The sequence below is a fragment of the Cyclopterus lumpus genome, chromosome 24 (assembly GCF_009769545.1).
Source record: "Cyclopterus lumpus isolate fCycLum1 chromosome 24, fCycLum1.pri, whole genome shotgun sequence".
Taxonomy (NCBI): domain Eukaryota; kingdom Metazoa; phylum Chordata; class Actinopteri; order Perciformes; family Cyclopteridae; genus Cyclopterus; species Cyclopterus lumpus.
Window position 1 is genome coordinate 9,510,352 of NC_046989.1, and position 23,836 is coordinate 9,534,187.

The 23,836-nt window shown below is 40.5% G+C and overlaps 2 protein-coding genes across 3 annotated transcripts; one reads left to right on the forward strand and one right to left on the reverse strand.

Annotated features, from left to right (window-relative positions):
- Window positions 1–135: 135 nt before the first annotated feature.
- On the reverse strand, window positions 136–14,164 carry capn3b (calpain 3b). Its single transcript, XM_034527045.1, is given in 25 exon segments — window positions 136–1,324; window positions 1,877–1,931; window positions 2,139–2,203; window positions 2,205–2,260; window positions 2,548–2,626; window positions 2,707–2,775; window positions 3,175–3,239; window positions 3,318–3,375; window positions 3,467–3,544; window positions 4,195–4,281; window positions 4,495–4,518; window positions 5,194–5,230; window positions 5,325–5,533; window positions 6,363–6,374; window positions 6,455–6,624; window positions 6,723–6,883; window positions 7,315–7,392; window positions 7,501–7,592; window positions 7,690–7,773; window positions 8,124–8,279; window positions 8,282–8,294; window positions 8,806–8,939; window positions 9,664–9,782; window positions 10,304–10,373; window positions 12,425–14,164. Coding segments are annotated over 25 exon segments (2,310 nt in total). The 5' UTR covers window positions 12,737–14,164; the 3' UTR covers window positions 136–1,297.
- nrbp1 (nuclear receptor binding protein 1) lies at window positions 12,293–22,493 on the forward strand. 2 transcript variants are annotated; one of them, XM_034527042.1, is made up of 18 exons: window positions 12,293–12,456; window positions 14,919–15,177; window positions 15,262–15,384; window positions 16,508–16,609; window positions 16,706–16,795; window positions 16,937–16,977; window positions 17,226–17,320; window positions 17,470–17,553; window positions 17,696–17,754; window positions 17,938–18,036; window positions 18,144–18,276; window positions 18,889–18,979; window positions 19,366–19,416; window positions 19,677–19,812; window positions 20,254–20,307; window positions 20,438–20,501; window positions 20,658–20,713; window positions 20,835–22,493. In XM_034527042.1, exons 2-18 carry the CDS (start codon window positions 14,947–14,949, stop codon window positions 20,928–20,930), a joined length of 1,605 nt encoding a protein of 534 aa, XP_034382933.1. In that variant the 5' UTR covers window positions 12,293–12,456; window positions 14,919–14,946; the 3' UTR covers window positions 20,931–22,493. The 2 variants fall into 2 exon arrangements, with proteins under 2 accessions (XP_034382933.1, XP_034382932.1); XM_034527041.1 differs by lacking the exon at window positions 12,293–12,456 and adding an exon at window positions 14,115–14,675.
- Window positions 22,494–23,836: the final 1,343 nt, after the last annotated feature.

Genomic DNA, 23,836 nt, shown 5'->3' on the forward strand with positions numbered 1-23,836 from the left:
GAAGTAACGCCAGTGATTAAAATCCATTGGCTATATATTTAGCAACGGATGCTTTATGGATAAAGTGCATCTGTACCTGCCTACTTTTAAGATTTGTTTTTTCTTTTATCAGATAAGTTGTGTTTTTCCCCAATATCAGTGTTAAGACAATGTATCTTTATTACCATCTTTCACACTTGAACACTTTCTAATTCATTCCTTGTGTTGACTGAGAGGTTTGACTAGAAAATATGTTTAACATCTTTACATTTATATCCCATCCACTAAATTACAACTTACATTTCCGAGAGTTATTCTCACTTGTTCCCATATCACCTTCAAAACTCTACTTTGAAAAGTGTAGTAGGAGAAACATGTGTGTATGTTATAGTGTACAGTGTGTATTTGATTTGTGTTTAATACCTACTGTGTGTAAAGCAATACAAATATGATGTACTGGATTCATCTCTGCTATATTCTAAAACACACAGTACATTCAGCTTTCGCTAATGATTTGTCAAACAAAATGCTTATTCACTCAGTTCTCATATTCAAACATTTCTTAACACTTATACTTCTAGCTTTGCATCATATTCTTCACAAATAAGGAACTGAAGAAACGAAGGTCAATCGCCTTCTTGCTTCACCACCCATCGCTGCCTCATGCCAAACACTGATAACATGATAATCCGGCTGTCACTCATCAGCTCTACAGAGAACTGATCACGTTTCAGGAAATCCGCTCAATAGTGACACTTAAAGGGAGAAATCACCACCTTTTATGTGGACATCAATGTTGATGGTAAATGTAGTCAATTAAAGCAGTAAATCCCTCAGTGCATTCTGTATTCACTGGGAAAGTTCCTGCATGCAGCACTGTCATTGGACGTAGGCGGATTCAAGTAGAACTACAGGCTATTTCTGCTTGGATTCCTATTCTCTGCCTCGTGGTTGGCAGCATCAGGCCTTGTATGCTCGAGGCGCTGCTAAAAACAGAACCGTTGCAAGTTCAATTGTGTAAAGAAAAAACAGAATTACAGCCACACGGTTGTACGCTGCCTCATGTTACAGTTTACATGTAAAACGCCATAAAAGGCGCCAAAGTTTACCTTTTTAAAAAAAAAGAAAAAGCTTAAATTAAGTCTAAATCATAACAGTTTGATTGTTGAGACAAAGTTAATTTACATAACTTAAATTATCAAACCCCTGATTTTGATGTAATCTAAAAAATCTGTGCAAAAATACATAACGAGGCTGTCGAGGAGAGTTGAGTCATGAATGTGAAGCTCCAACTGTCAGATGTGGTCAATGCGGTGACTTAAGAATACATCGTCAGCTGAAGCCACTAGAGAGGGACAAAGAAGCATATGAGCATAAAGGGTTTGGTTAGTGAAAACTACACAACACTTAGTAATGTAATACATGGTCACTCCTGAGGCTAGAGTTTGTGGCATTGTATTGGACGGCACTATATTGTGACTCCCCCCCCCCCCCCCCCCCCCCCCCCCTTCCTGATGTCTTGTATATAGGAAGATTAAGTGGACAACGTATTAGGAACACCTGTCAGTATAATGCAATCCAACATAGCGGTACCTCAATGCAAAATGCAAAAAAGGACATTAAAATATATTGTATGATATTTCCTGAGAGGCAACTGGTCTTTTTTGGTTCCTCAGACTCGTAGCAAGTTTGAAGACTGTGTGATATAGTTATAAACTTAGTAAGTTGACCACCTTAAAGTGCTTAATCAAACTACTACTTCCATACTCCTAAAATGGCAGGAATAAACTTTGATGCCCTTCATCACAAGCATGTCTTTATAGTCTTAACACAAAGGAAATATGAAACGTATAAATAGCAAACTGTACAGAATATCCTGAATATCAAATGGGTTTACCTCCAGGACATTTAGCTTTATTATTCCATCTCCATCTTTGTCAAAGCATTAAAAGCTCCTGCAACAGACAAAACAAATCAGTCTTCATCCATCTCTTCATAAATCTTGAACTGCTGGATCAGTGAGTCCTACAAGTTAAGTTTGAACCCGCAAAGATTCAGAAAAAGTGCAAAAACATATTCTGTATTTGCATAAGCAGGGATTCTGTGATTAATAGGTGAAGTGATGAGGTAAATCCATAAAGCTCAGCTGGGGTGTGTACTTACTGAACATGCCCTCCAGTCTCACAAAACAGCAGATGTAACTGTCAAAGTCGATGTTGAGGTGTTTCGTCTGCGTAGCGCATGGCGATGATGTCATACAGCTGTTTGTTGAGGTGAAACCCTTCATGTGGAGAAGACCAATTTTCATCACGTTACAGGATTCTAACAAGAAGCTGAAACGTATGGACTGTTATTTCTGACAAAAGTTAGAACAAAGCTGTGAACAAAACAGGGAATTTAACCCGTATACGGTTGTATTACAATAACCGTAATCTATTCAAAATAAAGTAAGTTTTAAATAATCAGCTCTGGAAAATCCTTGAAACCAAAACTGTAAACATACAGTATGCACTGAGAAACATCCTGTGAGTGGGTGTTTCTTAAAGGCATTTATTTCCTGCTGCCCACCTGCATCATTAACAGCGTTCCTCATCTCAAAACTACTGATGGAGCCGGATTTGTCTTTATCGTATCGTTTGAAGATCATCTGGAAACACACGAGGAGACGGACAGTCAGATGTTTGTTGAACGGGAGCAGAAGCTCGAGGGTTGTGACGACCGTCCTACCTGCCACTCCTTGATCTTTTTCCACAGGTGTTTGAACTCCTGCAGGTTTAGCTTTCCCGTCCCATCAGTCTGAGAGAGGGTCACTTATGGAAAAAGCAACACATATATTAAGTATATGTGTATATCTCCGAGTAGCAGCGTGGGCTCCATGATTGTAAGAAACTTGCTATTTAGATAAAGTTGAGTTGAGAGTATATTTGACTAAATTTACAATTTAATATATGCATTCATAAGCCTTACCTTAATGCACCATTGTTGTACAGTCATTAAAATACTGACCCATTTTGTGTGCCTGTTCTAGCACTGGGCAGCTCTACTGAGCAACTGGGGATGGACAGTACTGGCCATTTCATTGCCTCTAGAGGGATTCAAACCAAACCACCTGCTGATGCCAGGCCAAGGCAACACGAGGCTCCTCTGTTGTCGTCTCCATATACACTCTTATAGTTCAGCCAACTGAAAGGATACATCCATCAGTGCGATCATACTGCGACATGTCTCGAGGCTGAAACCCTCAGTCTTTATTTCATTATCTGGAGAAAAGGACAACTCGATGTGATTAATCACAAGACGCCAACTAATAATGATCTTAACCCTTCCGGAGTACTCACGTTTGGCGAGTACGTTCCTCATGACCATCTTAAGTTCGTTGGCACAGATTTGCATGTCCTGATGGAGGGAGGAACAATTCATTGCATGGGCTGATGAAACTCCGACGTCCCACCTGTCCTGTATCATCGTCCTCATTCTAGTTACTCACCTCACCAGCAATCTGTTGGTAAATGGCTCTGAATTGTTTTTCCTCTTCAGTCTCCTCCTCTGGTTGGAGTAGTTTTCGCTGAGAGACGCGAAAGAGAGAAGTAAATTATAAAAGGAGTTATTGGTACCAAAAATAAAAAAACACGGCTTTATAAGTTGTAAAAACTGAAGTCTTTTAGGAGTATCATCGTGCGTTTGGACCATCGGTATGGACAAGGATAAGCCTAAGCGTGGCTAGTTTTTTCTCAATTTTGATTACATTTAGCTTAATGTTATGTAACAAACTCAATTGCTAACATGTTGAAGCATCAACATTCATTTTGTTGTTTTTAATCACAGGAAACAGGTTGGTAAAAGTTGGTAAATTAACTTTTTCTAAGGTGGGCTGTTGAGTCTCCGCGGCTTGGTTCAATTGCACTGCAGTATAAATAACACAACGCTTAGGGATTGATGCATTTGCTCATAGTACCAGATGAGAGTCGCTCATTAGAGAATGACACAAACAACTAAGCCTGTGTACACTGAGGCCTTACAGGAAAACAGGTGCAGTTGAGCCACTTGGGATCAGTTGGCCTCAAATGCAATTGTTTTATTCTCAGCGATGTTATTTGACCGGACCGAGATGGCATTGCACAGCCGTCAGTGTCCAGAAGTCACGACAGGTCACTGTGAGCTATTTGCTGCACGGCCGCAGTGTCGAGGCTTTGGCTCCCACAACAAGGAAATTACCTTTGGCTTCTTCTTCTTTTCCCCCTGAATGCCATCGTGCTCAATTTCTTTGTTGGCTCGTGCTCTGTCTGACACAAATACAATCGGCTGGCATGTGGGTAACGGCGGTGGTTAGTCAGAGGGGGGATGTGTTATAAAAGACAAACAGAAAAGAGAGTTAATTTATAGTTATTGTACCAGTTATAATCTACGTAATGATGACACAAACTATAACGACCCACATTGATAACAGCTGACATGTAATAGAGAGTAGCAGTGGGGAGAGCAGAGTTCAAGGCTATTGCTACACACGTGCATTACCTTCTCTTTCTTTTTCTCGTCTTGCTGATAGCCAATAAGACGAGGAGGGACAGACGGATGAAATGAGATGAAAAGGAGGAAAACACTTTTCAAGTCTGAAAGTTACTCTTGTTGGAAAAACAATGAGTACAGTATGAATTGGGACAAAGAGAAGAATGTCGATGAAATATGGATGTGACACGATTGGGGTTTACACATTCTGAAATTCAAACTGATATTGCAGTGTGAACGTGTGTTGCAGTTTGTCTTTGCGCTGCAGTGTTTTGGCGTTGTTCATATATTTCAGCCTCTTTGAGAGGAAGTGGGAAGCTTAATGCCAAGAATACTTTGTTTTAGTAATATGTCTCATTTAGGTTTGAGTTACAGTGATATCTACTTCCAGAGGAGTGTTATGGCTACGATAAAAACACTATCATGGCCTCAAAGAAAAATCCATTTTCACAGACACGTTCAGCTATCTGTGCTCCATAAATAATAAGAGTATTACACCCCCATAGTTGAACCTTTTTAAAGATATACTAATATGAGGAGAGAGTGAACAATTCCACCATCAATTGGCCACCGAAAGTCATTGAAAACCATGTCAAAAATAAACTGGACATTACAGATGAACCAACTTCTCTGTTTTAGTCTTTTCACAATGAAATATCAGTCAGAATTATCAAAATATGTTTCCATCCCACTGTTTTCGTTGCAAACCTGCGTTTTGTCAGACCCGATGGTGTCCTCCGCTTCCCTGTGAGGAGAAACAGACACATTAGAATTGCAATGTTGCTGTTAACAATCCCTCAAAATAACATAAACTACGCACAACCGTCAGTGATCCTTACTCTGACGTGCTCTTCTTCTCAGAGAACACCCTCAGAATGAACTCTCCGTCTTGATGGGGTTCAAAGGTCGTGGGGATTATGACATACTCTCCTGGAGGCAGATGCATACGCTCTGTCACTTCCCGCAGGTTAATGTAGGTCTTGCATTTAGCTTTGGAGGCTGTGTACAAGAAGAAGTCCTTCTGCAGGTGTTGATTCTGTCCACACATCTACGGACGGTTAAAATCATATGGTCAGAAAGGAAGGAGCTAAGAAAATTGGCACTCTCTTGCCAAGACGCACACAAGAAGATTGAGAAGACCACTCTCATGTCTGTACGGTAGATATGAAGATACTGACTGCACCTGGATGCTTTGTTAAGCATAAAGACTGGAAAAAAAGAGGGGAACCGCTTGCTTGGCTCTGTCCAATTATAACAACATGTCAACTAGCATCTCTAAAGTTCACTTATTAACATTTATTTCTTGTTTTTGTAATCTGTTTAGATACCACATTTGAACATTGAGGAGTGCAGTGAAGTCAGAAAGTGAGTGCACCCCGCCCATTTCCCCCTATGTCAATCAGACATCTGAAACTATAAGGCACTTTAATAGTGAGCTTAAAAAACAGTGAGCAATTTATAATGCAAAAAAAGTTCCCAAAATATTTGCGCGAATGTGAAGATGTGTATCCGTGGAAATGGACTTTTTATGTTCCACTGTTGGTGGGCTGAAACGAGCAGTTGGATTGGGCTCTGGGAAATTGTGAATTGCATTTTTTTGTATTTTCTGTCATTTTGTTCACTAAACAATTCGTTGAATAATCCAAAAATAACTGACAGATTATTCAACAATGTAAATAATCCTGTACTTTGCACACAAAGTACTTGTGTTGTAAGGTGCACATAGATGTTTCACAACAGCCTGAACTATTACTTCCACTACTACCACACGTACTGCTAAATAAAACACACACAAACACAACTATCTGGAGATACAGGTCAATACTGTGAAAACGCTGACTCCATTAAACCAACGTCCTTCTCCAACATGGGCATACCTCCTTCGGCACCTGCAGACACAAAGAATAGGTTTAACTTAAATGAACATCAGCTTATCCAGTTTATGATTTAGGGTTCATGTGATCAATACCTCATAGATTGAAAATCCGATGGTGAGGAACTTCGCCCCTTGATGCCGCTGCATCCGTCGGCCTTTCTGCATCAGAGCCACGACAACCGTACAGGCCGCCTGCCCGTCCTCTGGGTCGTCATCCTCCTCGAACAGTTGCAGCCGATACTGAGGGTTCGTCCAGAATGTTTCTGTGAAATACAAAAAGTAAATCTGGACCACGAAGGCACGCCAAGCATTCGATCAACGTCAGTCCGCTAAGAAGATGTTTAAAAAAGTCCAGGCCTACGTGGGGAGTTCCTGCAGCCGCCAGCAGAGCTGCCTCTCACCCACCGACCCTCATTGACTGACACGGTCCAGCTGTGCCTTTCATCCCCCTGCAGGGTGTCAGGGGTCAAGTTACACAGCTCCAGCTTGGTGAAGTTCCTCTTGAAATCATCAAAAGACATCCTGAAGGGGAACATGAAAGAAGAAGTACTGAGCAGTTATATTTGGTGAAAAATGGGGATGACCTTGCAGTTTTTCAGGCTTCACTGAGCAAGAAATGTAAAGCGGCTGAGAGTGAGTTGTTTTGTGTCGGCCTCAGATGCACTTGGGCTCAGCTGTGAATTGAGCTAAATGAATATATTCATCTATTTCCACATATGTACAGTTATGTAGTAGTTTTTCCTTTTGCTTGGCGATCATCGCTAAATGAGTATTATAACAAATCACCTCTTTTTAAGCACGACAATGTTGTGCCAGTGTACTATAAAGTACACCATCAGAATGGATTACTGCATTTTAAGCAAAAGCAGCTGCAAATCTGCTGAAAGTATAAAATCTATATTTATTTTTAGAAGAAGCCAAAATCAAAGATTATGCCCCAATGTTTCACTCACCAGAACTCACTCGCCTCTACAGTCTGTTTTTTTAAGTTGTTCTTGTCTGCTGTGGAAATGGTCGACCATTCCTCTGAGCTTTAGAAAGACAAAATAATATTAATACACAGCATGAAGAAAGAATCAGCCATTATTGTTGTAATATTATACATTTTATAATAATATAAAAGGTTAAATGAAAGTTACTTTGCACTCCATGGTCCCTTCCACAGAACCCAACCCCAGGGGTTGCGCAATCGAATCAGTCGGATTCTGGTGTCCTTCGCAACCTCGTCACACTAGAAACAACAACCGACCTGTCAGCATCACTTCAGCCGGTCTTCTCTTACAAAGAATACAAGTCTTGATTCATAGTAAGTGGACATTTTACTGCACCTCCGCCAGGCCTATGATGGAGTAGGCATGACCCCTGACCAGCCCCTGATCAGTCCGAGTCTCCAGTTCAGTGGCTGAAGAAATCTGACAGATACAACACAAGTCAGTAAATAACACGGACTGAACTTTAAGGCAATACATGTTGCTAAAACATTGTTTTTATTCAGTCATTTATTCAGTATTTTATGGTTAAAATCTAGTTTTCCTCCAATCAATTAAAAGATACTTGGTTTAACAGTAAACTTTACACTTCAATCCAGCTTCTCATATTGAGACAAGGTTGTTGAAACAAGCTGATATGCCCGAGGAAAAGAAATGTATCTGCTGTTTATCATTCAGTTGTGTTGCTGCATGTCTCTTCTAATGTTTTCTCGCGTTGTGTCGCTAATGTTTTTAGTTCTGCACTTCCTTTCACAGCTTTCATCACGACTCACATCGATGGAGCAGCCCATCAGCGAGCCTCTCTCCAGTGCCTTCCTCATGATGCTGAAGAGCTCTTTGAGCGACTCTGACAACTCAAAGAACTCAGTAACTCCTCCTGTGAAATCCTCCATGGCTTCCAAAGTGTTGCCCCCCTTTAAGGGCCTCATAAGGACCCGTGCAACCTAAGAGAGAGGTCAATGCTTCTGGTCAATGTGCTGACAACTCTGTTCTCTCCATGGTTTGGATGTTTCACCGTGTCCGCAGCCAATTTTAAAACATGAGGGCAGAGGAGTGGTGTGCCAATTTGTGTTGCTACACTGCAAGAAATAAACACCTCGATAAGACATTTAGCTAAAAATTGGATCTTAAAAATGTGTTTTACTTGAAATAAGGTGAATAAATTGTATACCAGCGATGTGAGATGTCTTGTTTGACAGATGTTTTAAATCACCTCGATGCCAGCGAAGTCATTTTCTATTTCTCAATGTATAAAAAAAAAAAAAATCTGCATTTAAAACACCTGATGTGCGTCATGTCCCCAGGCTTTAACCTTTTCAGCAAGAACAAAAGAACTGAAGACTAAATGACAAACTTGTTTCAGTGGATGGACATGAAATCTGAGTGAATCAACATCATGGAGGTGACAATGTGGTGAGCTCCAATCTGCAGTGGACGTTTAGAGACTGCACTCACTTGGCATACGCTTTTTCCAAAAGAGCGCTCCAGAACTCGTTCTTTCTGAAAGATTTGGTGAACACTAGATGGTTGTTGCAGGTGGGGATGCGGTCGTCCACGACCACATCGATCCATTCGCCGTAACGCCAGAACTGAGTGGAAGAAGACGGAGCAGATTTAAACAGGAAGTCAGTGTTGAGAGAAAGAAAAGGCAAAAGTAAAACCAATTCATACAATATGTATCACGTGTTTAATCCGTCATCTAACGAATACAAGTATTTCTCAAAATATCAAGCTATTTCTTGAATGTTAAGGACCCCTTTAATTGTTTGTTAACAATTGGGACCATGATATGCACTAAACTAAGTGGTGGTAAACTATGGGACATTGTTTCTAAAGGAAAAAAGGCTCTGGCTTGTTGGTCTTTCTTTCTAAATCAGCGGGATGAATGGGGGGCCAATGGCCGGTTTATACTCCCACTACATCTGGTGAGTCAAACTACGTCTATATCTTTATCTCCTGTACTACAATTTCTCATTCCTTACCTAAAACCAATAAATACCCGCCCCCACCCCCCCCAAAAAGCTTAACATGTTTTTTTTTCAAATGTGGAACGCCATTTCATATATAGACACATGTGATTTCCATACTTTTCACATACAAAATGTAGTAAAAAAAACTGCATTTAAAATATGATGAAGTTGCATCAAAGTATCTTATTTTACATGTTAAAATATGAATTTAACATTGTGCTTTTTTAATTTAAAGTATACTCAACTGTATTGTTTTCTCAATGGAATTTGGTAATTGTCATTATCATTGTCATTATCAAAGGTCAAGCTTCTTGCACAATGTGCCAGTCATCCACGTAAAAACCTGGAAGTGGAAGATGCCGGCGTAGTTGTCGGTGAAGCTCTGGTCCGGGGGAATCACTCTGTACAGCAGCTTCTCGTTCACTGTTAAACAGGCAATGGCAGCGAGCAGCCAGCAGTCACCTGTCAACAGCAGATTCATGCGCTATGAAAACACTTGATCCAAACATTCCCCTTCATAAAGCAGCGGCCAGGCTAAAGACAACTGACACCATGCAGGTGTCAGTTGTCAACATGAGTTGGTGGCTAAAATATGTCCGATTCTCATTTCAGCGGTCAGGTGTATTCCTGGCTCTAGTTTCTCAGTCCTCTTGGTTGTGCTTTTCATTTGATGGCATTTTATTTTATGAACAGGACTGTTTCTGCTTGCACAGAAGGTACCATTTGTTGAATATCCAACCAGCACCAAAAGCAGCTTCTTTCTACACTATGCAATGCTCTTTTTTAAGTATTAAGAACATGCATGCTTTAGCAAGGAAATGTATGTTCTATGTGTTGATATCGAGAGGCCTGGAGAATCAGTGAAAGCAGAGAAGAAAAGACCAAATCAGCTCAAATCGTTCTGTCAGTGAGTTCCAGGCTGTAAGGAGTACGTTGGTGCTTTTGAACCACTTGTTTGAAAGCAGAGACGGTTTGAATGTTACCCAATTCTCCTTGACAGATGTCTGTCCTGCTGGCTCCGTCTATGATGAACTGGGGGTTTTCACAAATTTCCTGTCATAGGAAAAAAAAAGATTTCTGAGCGTGTTGCGAAATATCAATGCCAGAGTTTTTCTTATTATGAAATACCATGTAAGATGAAATGATGCAATGACGCTTTAAAAGCCTAACATTTTAAATGTATTGATCTAATCTCAATAATAAGAAAATAAACATGTTCAGTTGGAAGTCCACTTTAGATAACATGTACTCTTTAGTGTCTATAGTCAAAAGACAAGGAAATAAGCATGACTATAAAACGCATTAATTATACCTCTACAAGGTATCAAACCTCAATACTTTTCAATATCGACTGTCAACTATGGCTTGAATGTCGGGTCAGAGTAATCCTCTTGTTTACTTATTTCTCGAACAAATTGAGGACTCGATTTGAAAACAAATGTAGCCAATTTTAGGTATAAATTTAGATAGTTTCTTGATTTTTTTGAGCCAAAGGTCTTGTGCTTTTATCTAATATGAGATCTTTAGATGCTCTTGTTACATTCTTTTTAAGGGAAACAACTAATTTATATTCTTTTAAAGCAAAGTATTATAAATTATACATTTTGGTATTGGTAAACATTTCAACTCCACAACAATTAAAAATCTGTATTTAGAAATCTACGCCTGACATGATTGACAATATGAGGATTTAACTTTGAAACTGAAGGCGAGTTGTAGAAATTTCCCCGGCTACATAACTATGAAGTAGCAGCTGGTGGAGGTCCACAGGTCACGACCTTTAGTGCTCTGAACAAGTGATAATGCTGTGCTGTATGTAGAGAGGCCCTGAGCTTATAACTATGTGTCTCTGTCATGGCAGTAATTGACTGTGTCTTTGTGGGGAATTACCAATTCATAATCCATCTAAATAATATATTCAGACTCTTGTTAAAGGAATTTTATGGTTTATTCTTCTCTAAAGTTGACTTTGGTGAGGTTTCCAATTTGATGATAAAATGAAAACAAAAAGAAAACATATTTCTGCAATACTTTTCATACTTACACTTCTTTAGGCCTCTAAAGAGCCTCTAAGGATAAAACAAAACACTAATATACACAGAGGTTATAAAAGAGGATTGTATAAAGATAAGATGTTTTAATTCAGGGGATTCACAGCAATTAATATGTTCCCCTCATCACATCATTTACCATAACTAGGTTTAAAAGTGCAGCCTCATGTTCCGAATTTAGAGCGGGCTCCACTGCTGACCCCCTGGGTGATATTCATGTGTCACTAATTACAGCTAAATGGCAAAAGCAACATTCATCATTACTCTTCAGGTAGCAATCAAGCTGCAGATTCATGTTACACTGGATTTTGTTACTTACCAAGTATAAATACTTTGCACTGTTACAGATTTTTAACTAGAGAGTGTATAAAGTATGGTTAAACCTCCAACTTAACTAAAAAAGTAGTTTCAGCAATGCTAAAAAATACAAATCATAATATTATATAATAATAATAATAATAATAATAATAGAACATGCTGAAAGGGGTCATTTAGAAATAACTCTTTCTTTTAATACTTAGGAATATGTACATTTAGGTGATAACTCGTCTGCACTTGCAGGACTTTAGATTTACAGAGTATTTCATATGATAGTTTTTCTAGTTACGTGTTCGGTCTTAGATAAAGGTTTCTATCATCATGTCTGCCTTTAAGTAAGTGTTTAGATCTGTCGGTATGTACTGTGAGTCAGAGTTCACGTGTAAAAGTAACTCTAATAGGACTAGATATCAAGCTTAATCAGGACCATTAGGTGTCAAAGGCACAGAGTTGGAAGACTTGCAGGTGTGTATAAATATATAATTCTGAAGCCACTATGTTTCCCAGCATTGACAGAGGGAGAGATTCAGCTGTCTGTGATTGGAGAAAGTGATAAACCAGAGCTATGCATAAGCAGCAGGCAGCCACTTGACACCCCAGCCATATGTTGTGAGGAAGTGATGAGCTACGCAAGGATTTTAGAAAGAGGGGTTCATCTGAACACGTTAGAGTCCCATTTGCATTTAGAGTAACTTGACTTGAAGGATATGATGATGACTGAAGGCTGGAACTTACCGAGGGACGTTTCCACTCGAACTTCATGGAAGGTTTGTGGCTGTAGAAGAGCGATGAGTCATTTGCAGGGAACAGGGGGTCTTCAAACACCACCTTCTTCTTCGCGTATTTGTCTCGCAGTTCCAAAAAAGTCTTGAGACGCGTGGCATCCTTGACAGCCTCGTTTCTGCTGAGAATGGCTGAGTAGATGGAGTTAGTACCAGCAGAAGGGTAATCAGCTTTGTCATCGGGCTCGAATGATGCTTCAGTTTCATAAAGTACTCTCACCTTTGTATCTTCAACAATAGGCACTTTACGTTTCTTGTCCCCCATCCTATCAGTGAATGCCTCACCCTTTGTTGTTTCTATTTCAAAGTCAGTTTACGGGTTGCAAAAAAAAAGATGCTCCTTATTTGCAAAACAGCATGGGCTTGCAAAATGGCCAAAGACGCTTCCTGATTCCTCCCTGATACTGATTCACTTTTAGTTCCTTTATTTGCTTGAAATCCTGTCCCCGCTCACCAGTCAAAATCCTCTCTCACAGTCACTGTTGTGTCCCTGCCGCTGAGTGGGTGCACCTAAATATAGGCCTCTTCAAAGGAGAGGAGGGGAGGGTGCTCCTCAAAGACAGACCATGATCCTGAGAAAGGGTTGGACCCTTACTCAACATTTTAAGGTCACAGTAAACTGAGAGGGGACTGTACTGATAATTACTGGATGTGAAGTCCTGTACTAATAGGGAATAACACCTTTAATTAGTGCTTACAATTAGCAACACATCTGATATTTACTATCAGCTTAGTTTATCTTATTATATTGCATAACAAAAGTACCATGTGATTAACTGAATTACAGTTACTCCAGACCTCTGTTTAACGTCTATAATAGCAGCTATATTGACACCTAGCGGTAAAACAATTGCCCGGCCACTTAATTCCTTCAATGGTCTGTTGTGGCTCACTAAACCTTCGTCATAAATCAGTATTCAGTTGGTCAGATTCTCTGTCAATCTAGGCCCATATCAAATAGGAGGAGGGGGGGGGGCTGTTGAACGCAAAATGTGTGCCGTTTTTGTGTTACCAGGTAATGCTCACAGTAGATCAAACATAAAGAGACAATAAGTCAAATGTATGACTTCTTAAATAAAAAGTACGAGTTGTAAGCTTAGTCTCTATCGAACATGTTGGACTTGACTACCAGGGATATTTCAATTGTGCAATCAAGACCATGTTTGAGGGCCCGGGCAATAGTGCTCTTGTGCCCCTATTGCCCACTGCATCCTACAAGTACCCTGTCACCGGTTACACAATTCAAAACACAATGATTAAGTTAAGAGGAATGATCATTTTTGACCTTGGAAATAGTAAATTATAAAAAGATTTGTACACTCATGTTCCTCTCAAGACATGGCCACAAAATTAAATAAAAATACAGTATATCTTGTTGTACTTGCAAATGTCCTAAGAAATATATAATGATGCAAGTTAGAAACAACACACAGGGAACCTGGGACCCCTGTAGGTCCAAGGCCTTAAATATTAAATATCATAACTCTCTTATGGTATCTATTTTTGGTGAAAATACTGACTATGTTCATAAAGCCTGAAGTTAGATAGATACTATATTAATACAATAAAAAGATGTTCATAATGCCGAACAACCACCGTTGTTATATCCCGGTTGCAGTACAAAGGGGGATGGGGCAAACTGTATCTGGCAACCACACTCTGAGCAGTTGTCGCCATCATATTTGGCTAAATGTCAAGCTAGCCTCTAAGTCACCCAGCTGCTGTGGTTCGAGGATATAAAGTTAATGCCACCTTTACCCTCTCTTTTGTTTCTGCTGTCGAGCATCAGTGAACTACGATGCCGTCGTTATTCGGAGAACGCGTCTAGGACCGGCGCTGCTGTGATATCGTGTAGTTTGACGTTACTCTCACGTTAGCGGTTGCTAATTGTCTCCACTCGCCGGAGTCTTGAGAAGCAGCGGAAGGCTGCGAAAACTGTTAGCCGGCTAGCTGGCTAGCTGGCTGCCCAAAACAAACCGTGAGCGACACTTGTACCGTTAACGTGAAGAAAGCGACGTCTGTGTACGGTGTCACGTGCTCAGTTGAGTTGTAACGCATCTTATCTAAGGAGCTAGCGCGACGCTGGCTGCGACTCCGCTGAAGAAGCGGATGGTTTTTAGCTCACAAAGCTAACAAAACACGAAGCTAGGACTGGTCTTCTGCTAAACTGGAGCTGGCATCGTCACACCTCCCGTCTCTGAAACGTATGTGCTACTTCTACTGGCATGTGTGGTGCGGGTTGTTGTGGTCTTCTTTCCTGTAGAGAGCCAACGAAGCTAACTTTAACTTTTACAAAGTAACTGTGTTAGCCAGCTGCTCCCCCAAGTTCACACCATCGCTGTCAAGCTAGTTTTAAAATGTCTTTTCCCCCTCAGCAGTCGGTGATATGAACTATGACGCTGATATTGTGTTTTGGCGTGTTTTGGCATCTCTTGTGTGTCTCGCAGCCGGCTGTTGGGCCTGAGAACCAAGAAGATGTCTGAGGGAGAAAACAAGCAGGCCTCAGAGACTGCCCAGGAAGTGAAGGCAGAGTCCATTGCTGCTGCACCCACGGGTCAAGCTGTGTCATCGGTGTCTCCCCCTGTGTCGATGGTGACCCAACCTGCAGCTACTGCTGCCACGGAGGATGAGGAAGAGGAGAGTGAGGATGAGTCAGAGATTTTGGAGGAAAGCCCATGTGGACGCTGGCAGAAACGCAGAGAAGAGGTAGAGGATATGTCTCCAGAGGGGTCAAGTTTACCTCCACGTATGTATAAAAGCCTGATACATTATTTTGTTTTCTTTCTGAAGGTGAATCAGCGCAACGTCCCTGGGATCGATAATGCTTACTTGGCCATGGACACTGAGGAAGGAGTTGAGGTGGTCTGGAACGAGGTCATGTTCTCTGAAAGGAAGAATTTCAAACTACAGGAGGTAGGTACAATGCTAAGTTGATGTATTTAGTTATGTGCACTAAAGTATGAATGATACGTGTATCATAATGATTACTGCAGTGATGTTTTAAGGATTGTGGTTTTTTGTGTTTGGTAGCATTCTTTACGGTGAATAACAATGTAGAAGCCTACTGGTTTTAATTTCCCCCTTTTAGTGGTCAGATGTATTGCTGGCAACCCCGTAGCAAACTACACACTGTACCAGAGTAGTTGCAGAAGCAAGTTTTAGAAATTTGAAGGAGAAAGCAGACCAGAAAAGGTTTGATTTAAGGCTCCAGTTTTCATAAACCTTTTGGTATTTTAAGTTTTTTTCCATTCTAATCTTCAGTGAATACATGGTATCAGATCCATTTTGTTGCTTTCTTTTCAATTGAAATCAAGAGAGAGTATTTCTCTGTTAGATGGCTACTGGGTGCCCTTGAGCAAGGCTTGTTTGTGGTCGGCTGTAGCTCATTGGGAGAGTGGTCGTCGCGCAACCACAAGGTACCCGATTCGATCCCCGCTCTCCTCATAGCTGCATGTCGAAGTGTCCTTGAGCAAAACACTGGACCCCCAGTCGCTCCCCGGGTGCTTCACTGTTCCTTAATAACTAAGGATGGGTTAAATTCAGAGAAGAATTTCCCCAAAGTGTACATTATTATACTAATAATAATAATAATTATTGTTAGCACAAAATATTTGCAACAGGCAGTGTTTCAGATGAATATACACATGACTGAAAGAAAATAGTGTTCTCAGTTAAATGGAGCTTTTAAAATATATTGAGTTACAAACTAGAAGGCGTATGGAGTAAAGAACAAGACCCAGAGCTGCTATTTATAGACACTCATTTACAGCTGTGAAATTTTGCATTTGACCTTGCACTTACAAGGCACTGTCTGACCTGCTGGCCAATAGAAGCCCAGGACATTAATATTAAATATGTTGTTTAAACAAAATGAGCCTACTTAACCGAAAACTTTATTGCAATAACACTGTACATCCAATATAAATTTGACAACATGGATGAAAGATAGACATTCAGGTATATGCTACTGTTCAATTATTGACATTATGTATGCATTTACATGTGAGTTTAATCTTGTCTGGGTCTTTTTCTGCAGGAAAAAGTCAAAGCTGTTTTTGACAATCTGATCCAGCTGGAGCACTTGAACATTGTGAAGTTTCACAAGTACTGGGCCGATGTCAAGGAGAACAGAGCGAGGGTGGGATATCATTAAAAGCTGTTTTATCAAATCATATAAAAAGTGTTTAGTGTAATGGCTTTTATGTTGATCTGTTTGCATTTATTTTGTCTGCAGGTCATATTCATCACAGAGTACATGTCCTCAGGAAGTCTCAAACAGTTTTTGAAAAAGACGAAGAAAAACCACAAGACCATGAATGAAAAGGTGTGAAAGCTTTGCTGTAACTCATCAACAGATTTTTAAATGAAGTTACTTTGAAATAGGCTGCCAAGTTTTTTTTTTTTTTTTTAAGAATTTAGTTTTTGTATTTACTTTTTTATTTTCTTTAACCTTATTTTCTGACAGGCCTGGAAGCGCTGGTGCACACAAATACTCTCTGCTCTCAGGTAAGAACACATAACTTTCTGTGAGCTACTTTGTTTTAAAGAATAAATTGTCGTATATGGCTTTGGCACAATTCATTCCAGATATTATAATGTTTAAATGTAATTGTTGGTAATCTGCCACGTTGCATAGGTCCATTCAATTTGATAAGAAGATTTGTCTTGAACGTGATTTCTACATTTTAGAATTCCCTAAATGCAAACGTTTGCAAAATGTTTTATTGACTTTACCCTCGTTCTCTTGTCTCCAGCTACCTGCACTCATGTCAACCTCCCATCATTCATGGCAACTTAACCTGTGACACCATCTTTATCCAGCACAACGGCCTCATCAAGATTGGCTCAGGTAGACGTCGTTTAAAGCAAGAGAGTTATCACAAGATCAGATCAGGACAGTGTGCAGCCAGTGTTATGTCTCTCTTTTGCCAACTTTTTGTTTTCCATAATCCAGTTGCCGTTACTAGTTATTATTAAGGCTTTGCCACTCTATTTCAGTTGCTCCAGACACCATCAATAACCATGTGAAAACCTGCCGGGAAGAGCAAAAGAGTCTTCACTTCTTTGCTCCCGAATATGGAGGTAAGATCTTGTTATTTGGTCATGAAGGGTTGTGTCTCCCTCCCTCACTCACTCACATCATCTTAAAAACAATATCCTGTAATTTGTCATTGCGATGTGCAGCAGAGTTTCTGGATATTGATCATCTTATTTCTGCTTTCAGCTGTTGCCAATGTTACCACAGCTGTGGATATCTATTCCTTTGGAATGTGCGCCTTAGAGGTGAGAGGTTACCTTGTTGGGCTCTGAGCCGTTAGTGACAACATAATCACTCATTCTTTTGTTCATGGGAACTGTGCTTGATTGGTATTGTGCTGATGGCGTTTGTATCAATACATTGTTCACAAAAGTGTGGATATGAATCACTTCCAATAAACACCCTACTTTGTCCGATCACTTCTTCAGATGGCTGTGTTGGAAATCCAGAGCAATGGAGATTCGTCTTATGTGTCCCAAGAAGCCATAAACAGTGCCATTCAGTCCCTAGAGGACCCATTGCAAAGGGTGAGTGAGTGAGGGAGAAGCAAGCATTTGAAGTCTGTATGGCTGTTTGGAAGAGAAATACATAACCTTAAGTATTTTTTTATTTTTTTTACCCCATGCTTTTGCAGGAATTTATCCAGAAGTGTCTGGAGGTAGACCCCAGTAAACGACCCACAGCTAAGGAGCTGTTGTTTCACCAGGCCTTGTTTGAGGTGCCCTTACTCAAGCTGCTGGCTGCACACTGCATCGTCAGCCACCAACGTGAGTGAAAGTACACACGCATACAACATTTTTTTATTCGTATTGCTTAAATTCTCAGACTTTTTATAAATAATTTCAACCACCCCAAAGTTATTTTAAACTAGGGATGGGTTTGTTTTTATAATTTAAATAGTCTTTAATTTATTTGAAGAGCCACTGGCAGCTTCGTGTGTGTGGTTTAGGTGTGTGAGAGACGTCACAGAGAGGCAACTGTTCATTCTAAGCAACATTGGTGGCTCCTGAAGAGGTTAGCATAGATGCTGCAGTAGCATCAGTCATGTCGGAATTGGAGAGTATGTTTTCATTGAAAGAAGAGCAAAGGACAACACTGAAGGCTATTGGCGATGGAGAAGCAGAGCTTTTAGGTCTAGTGAAAACAAAATCTGTCTCTTACATCCGGAGTAAAATAAAAAGTTGAATAGTGTTTTCCATTAATTACCTAGACTGTAGACATAGTAGACGTAGACCCCGCTTCTTCCCAGGGCTATAGACTTAATACCCGCTGTGCACGCACTCTCCCTGCGTGAAGGGACGAGGTCACAGGGCATCCTAGAAATGGAATAATAACCATAATGCTCGTATCTGATTACCGTCTTCTCTGTTTGCCTGTAGATATGATTCCAGAAAATGCTTTAGAAGAGATGACAAAGAACATGGACCCTACCTTGGTGATCGTTGAGGTTAAGGATGGAGTTCAGATGAAGTAAGTCGGAGTAAAACCCCATAATGCTGACTAACACTTCTAGAGATAATTGGATGAAAAACCTGGGGATTGAAGTGTTCCTTTTGGTTTTCTACACATCATCAGGCTTAAACAAATAGAATATTTATATTACAAATCTAAGTATTTCATTTGTGTCTATTTGTGGTTATATTATTGTGATCTAGATTAAATATTGTTCTTTTCTGGTCATAAAGTTTGTGTTACAATTATATGATGCAACACCTGAACTGACCTGTTCCAGTTGAGAGAAATGAAAATGTTGCCCAGCTCTGCTTTTTTCTTTTTAATTGAATGAAGATTTACTCGCACTTAAGTCCTGTTTGGTTGGATATTCAGCACAAGTAATGTTTATTCTTCTGCTTCAGGCTCTCGCAGTTTCCTGCACTTGAGCTGGACAAGTTCCTGGAAGATGTCAGGTAAGATTTTGGCTTAGATGCCTCGATCTACAAGTAAGATTATGTGAAATGAGAGTTGCTCACCCTCGACTGAAACAACAGATTGAGGCCAACATTGTTATTGTATTATTGCAGTTGAATGAATGCAAAGCGTGAAGTGGGGCATCATATGAATTTCATAAATATACATGTATGGTCAGCAAAACCTTCATGGACTGCACATCATCAAATCTCTTGCATTCATCTTGACCGTATGCATTTCCTTTCCGTTGACGCAATAGGAATGGGATCTATCCTCTAACTGCGTTTGGTGTACCGAGTCCACAGCAACCTCAGCAGGAGGCGGTGAAATCGCCCATAGTGCCCCCCTCCGTGAAAAGCCCGACCCCTGAACCCGCAGAACTTGAGACCAGGAAGGTAAGAACTGACATGCCCACAGAAATATGACTTCTGTCAAATTATATTAACGAATGAAGTACAAAAACAGTTTGGTAGGGTTGCAAATATCGACTATTTTGATAATTAAATACTTGGTTGATTATTATTTTTGATATATCTATGGTTAATTTGATAAAAAGTGGGTTTTCTGCCAACGTTTTAAGAATTATTTCTTTACTTGAATCATACTAAAAGATTCTGTTCTGGTGTGATAACGGTAAAGGTGTGCATTGTGTGCAGGATAATGAGTTGACCAAAAGAACAATGTTCTTTTTTTGTTGTTAAATTATTTAATCAGTTGGGTTTGGGGGATTTTGCATTTAGTTCTTAATTTGTGTGTTCAGTTTCATCAGTTTCTGTTCATATTCTGCACGTCAGAGTTTCATAGATATTAAGCATACTACATATATTCTTTCACAGGTCCTTCAGATGCAGTGCAATATTGAGCCCGTTGATGAGGGAAGCAAGCATCATGTAAGCTTCAATTATGCCTGTCTGAAGAGTGATGAACTGTTTCTACTTTTAATAACTATATTTTATATATGAAAGTGATTTCAGTTTTATTAATTCCTTTAGAAATTAATTAATTATATTCTCCTTACAGCTGACCTTGTTGTTGAAACTTGAGGATAAATTGAACAGGCACTTAAGCTGTGATTTGTTACCAAGTGAGTATCTTTGCTGTGTGCACACATTTGTTTACTTTCTCTTCCCACATACTCTCACTCTGTTATGATCACCAGCCTTTATTTGACAACATTTGAGCGATGATGCTGAAGTGAGCATGACATGTAATATTCTGATTGACTTCTATTTTTGTTCAGATGAGAATGTGCAGGAGCTGTCTGTGGAGCTTGTTCAGCTGGGATTCATCAGTGAGGTAAGTGGAGTTCTTCATCATCTTCACCATCATCACCACCCTGCTGACCTGAACACTCAAAGAGTAGTAAGGTGACCACAACCTCTCAGATATGTTTAACCTCACTGTCTCTACATTTCAGGGCGATCAACCACGACTTGCATCCGTTCTTGAAGAGGCCTTTTCGAAGTTCTACAGCCGGAATGGGTCTCTCAATCCGGTGACTGTTTCCTCGTAGCGGAGGACTCACTCGGCCTTCTGTCGGCCCTCCTCGTCCTCTACAACAGGACTATCTTTTTGCTCCACCTCTGGGTTGCAGGAAAGCTTTGTGAGGACGGAGGAGGAAGCCGATGGTTGCAGATCCTGCAGCCTGTCGTATCTTCTGGTGGGGAAAGCTGCCACTAAGTGGCTGTCGCTTTCAATCTTCTTTTTTTTTCTCTTTTCTTTTTTTTTTTTTCTCCCACCCAATACAGCCATCTGCTTCTCTTTTTAAAAGAAGAAATCCTAGTTGCAACTTAAAGGAAAATACAAATGTTTTCACTTTTTTGGCACTTATTTCTTTAGTAGTGAAGAAAGAGGTAAGCTACATTAGACTGGATGACAGCAGTATTTTTCTTAAGTCAGTATTAAAACTGTATTTTAAACATTTTTACTTAAAACTGTTGAATAGTTGTCTGTATAAAAAAAAATATGGTTGTCCCGGCATACTGAAGTGTATGTATTATAGTGTTGTAAAGTCTTGTTGTCTGGTCCTATAATCTTTCTCCTCAGCAGCGAGTGGGGCATCTTCCTCCCTTGTATCGGTTTTCGAAGACTCTGGAATGCATCGAGCTAGTAATGCAACGGATGCAACGTCACTTTTACTTCAAAATTCTTTAATTATACAAAGTAGTCATGCAATATGCAGCCGCAACACAATTTCAAGAGCTGTAGCTAAAATATAACTATTTATTTGTGTATTTTTCTTGAGTACTGTAAATCACTTCCAGCACTAAGGCCGGTGGTTGTTTGAATGTATGCTTTTTATTTGCTTTCTTTCTTTTTAAGTCATTATTTTTGGGCATCATCACGTGACTGTGGTCCAACCGCTTTAGCTTCTGTTTTCCAAGCAGCCCCTTGCAGCACTCATTGATTCGGACGAGAATAATATAAAGTTTTCTTTCGGGGACATTTTACACAGGAGAGGTTGGTTAGATTCATGTGGCGATGGTTTCATGGTCTGGTTTTCAAGAGGTTCAGTGAATGCATGTCTGCTTTTCTGTCTAAATGGAAATGGATGCACGCGACGAGCTTGCTTCTGGAGTTGGCTCCTTTCTCATTTTAACATCAATTGTGAAAGAGTTGCGTAATTAATCATGCATAGGAGGGTTTGTCAGCTCAGGCCTGTCAACATTTAGATTGTGTGACTGACTCATTTGTTTTCTTCATGGCTGAAGTATTCTGCGTGACACCAGAGCTAAAAGGTTGTCCCTGCCATATCGTTATTGGCTCAAGCCCCCCATCTATGTTAACTGTTTTGGGAAACTCTGTTTGTTTGCACTGCTGTACACTTTTCTATCTTGTTGGAAATGTCCTGTGGCCTCTGGCTTCTCTATGTAGATAAATTGGAAATGGCATCATTTAAAGATGCCAGTGATGGAGTTAATAACTCTATGCTGTGACACTACTACTTTGACAGGTCTGTAGATACTTCGAGATACAAGTGTGGAACTGCCTGGCATGCTTGTAACCATCGTATACACTAGGCTGGACACAGTGCTCTGTTTCTTTTTCACTTCCTGAAATAAATATTTACACTTCAGGTTTTGGTTTAGTGTTAATTTTTTATGATCAACGAAAGTGGAAGACAACGAAAGACTGAAGAGCAATATTATGCTTTCTGTTATACCTGGCATGTCCACCACAAATATGTAACTCAACTGTATACTTCCTATTGTGTACTTCTACTTGACAGGAAAACATTGTAATACTAAATGTAGCTGACAGAAATGTTACTGGTGGTTAAGTTGCAGATTCAGATTTGGCTCCAAAAATATAACCCACCTTGAACAGACGTGAAATAAATTCAAGTACAATTAGCTGCCTTTCACACGTCATTTGAATTTAAGATTTGAATGCAGTTCAGACTGAGTGAAGTGAATGAATTGATTAGACTTTGCCATGATTATGGTCTGGAATTCCTCATATACGTCCATGATCATCTCCTGCTCGTCAGCGGAGAAAAAGAGTCTCTTCCTTTGAGTTTATTTTCCCCCCCCCCCCCCCCCCCCCCCCCCAAAAAAAAACTAAACAAAAACAGAACCATGTCATGGCCCCATATTCCCCGCAGGGGGAGCTCACGCTCCCTCCAGGTAAGGGAGGTGACGTCATCGAATGTTGTGTTCAGCCCACTCACTGCCTGGGCAGACCAGTGGCGCGCATGCGCAGTGCATCCATAGGTTCCATCCATCCATCCATCCATTTTCAATACCGCTTATCCTCATTAGGGTCGCGGGGGCGCTGGAGCCTATCCCAGCTGACATAGGGCGAAGGCAGGGGACACCCTGGACAGGCCGCCAGTCCATCGAGGGCACATGTAGGGACATACAACCATTCACTCTCACATTCACACCTATGGGCAATTTAGAGATCAATTAACCTGCAGCATGTCTTTGGACTGTGGGAGGAAGCCGGAGAGCCCGGAGAGAACCCACGCTGTCCATAGGTTCCATTCACTATTTATCAGGCGTACAGACTACAATTCGCTATGAAAGCACCCAGAGTCAACGGTGCGTTAGTTTCAGTAGCCAGGGGGCGATCCTAGAGGAGTCCTAGAGGACGAGGTGGCATCGCTGTTAAACAGACAGGCGATCAGAGCTGAGCCGAGCGAGGAAGATCAGCGGGGGATTGTTAGTTTCTCACAAAATACAACAAATAAATGATGATGCATTATTCATTACATTGGCAAAGAAACAGCGTGAGGATACCGTTCCGTGAACTACAGTCCAACCAAGTCAAACCCAGAGTAGCAACCAACACATGAGGTCTCAAACCCTCCCTTCTGCCTCTGGATCACAACGCCTCGTTTTCATAAAGCATAAAAAGCCAAATATAACTGACAACAGCGTCCCAACCAACACCCAAGCTCCCGTCCGGTGGGTTCCC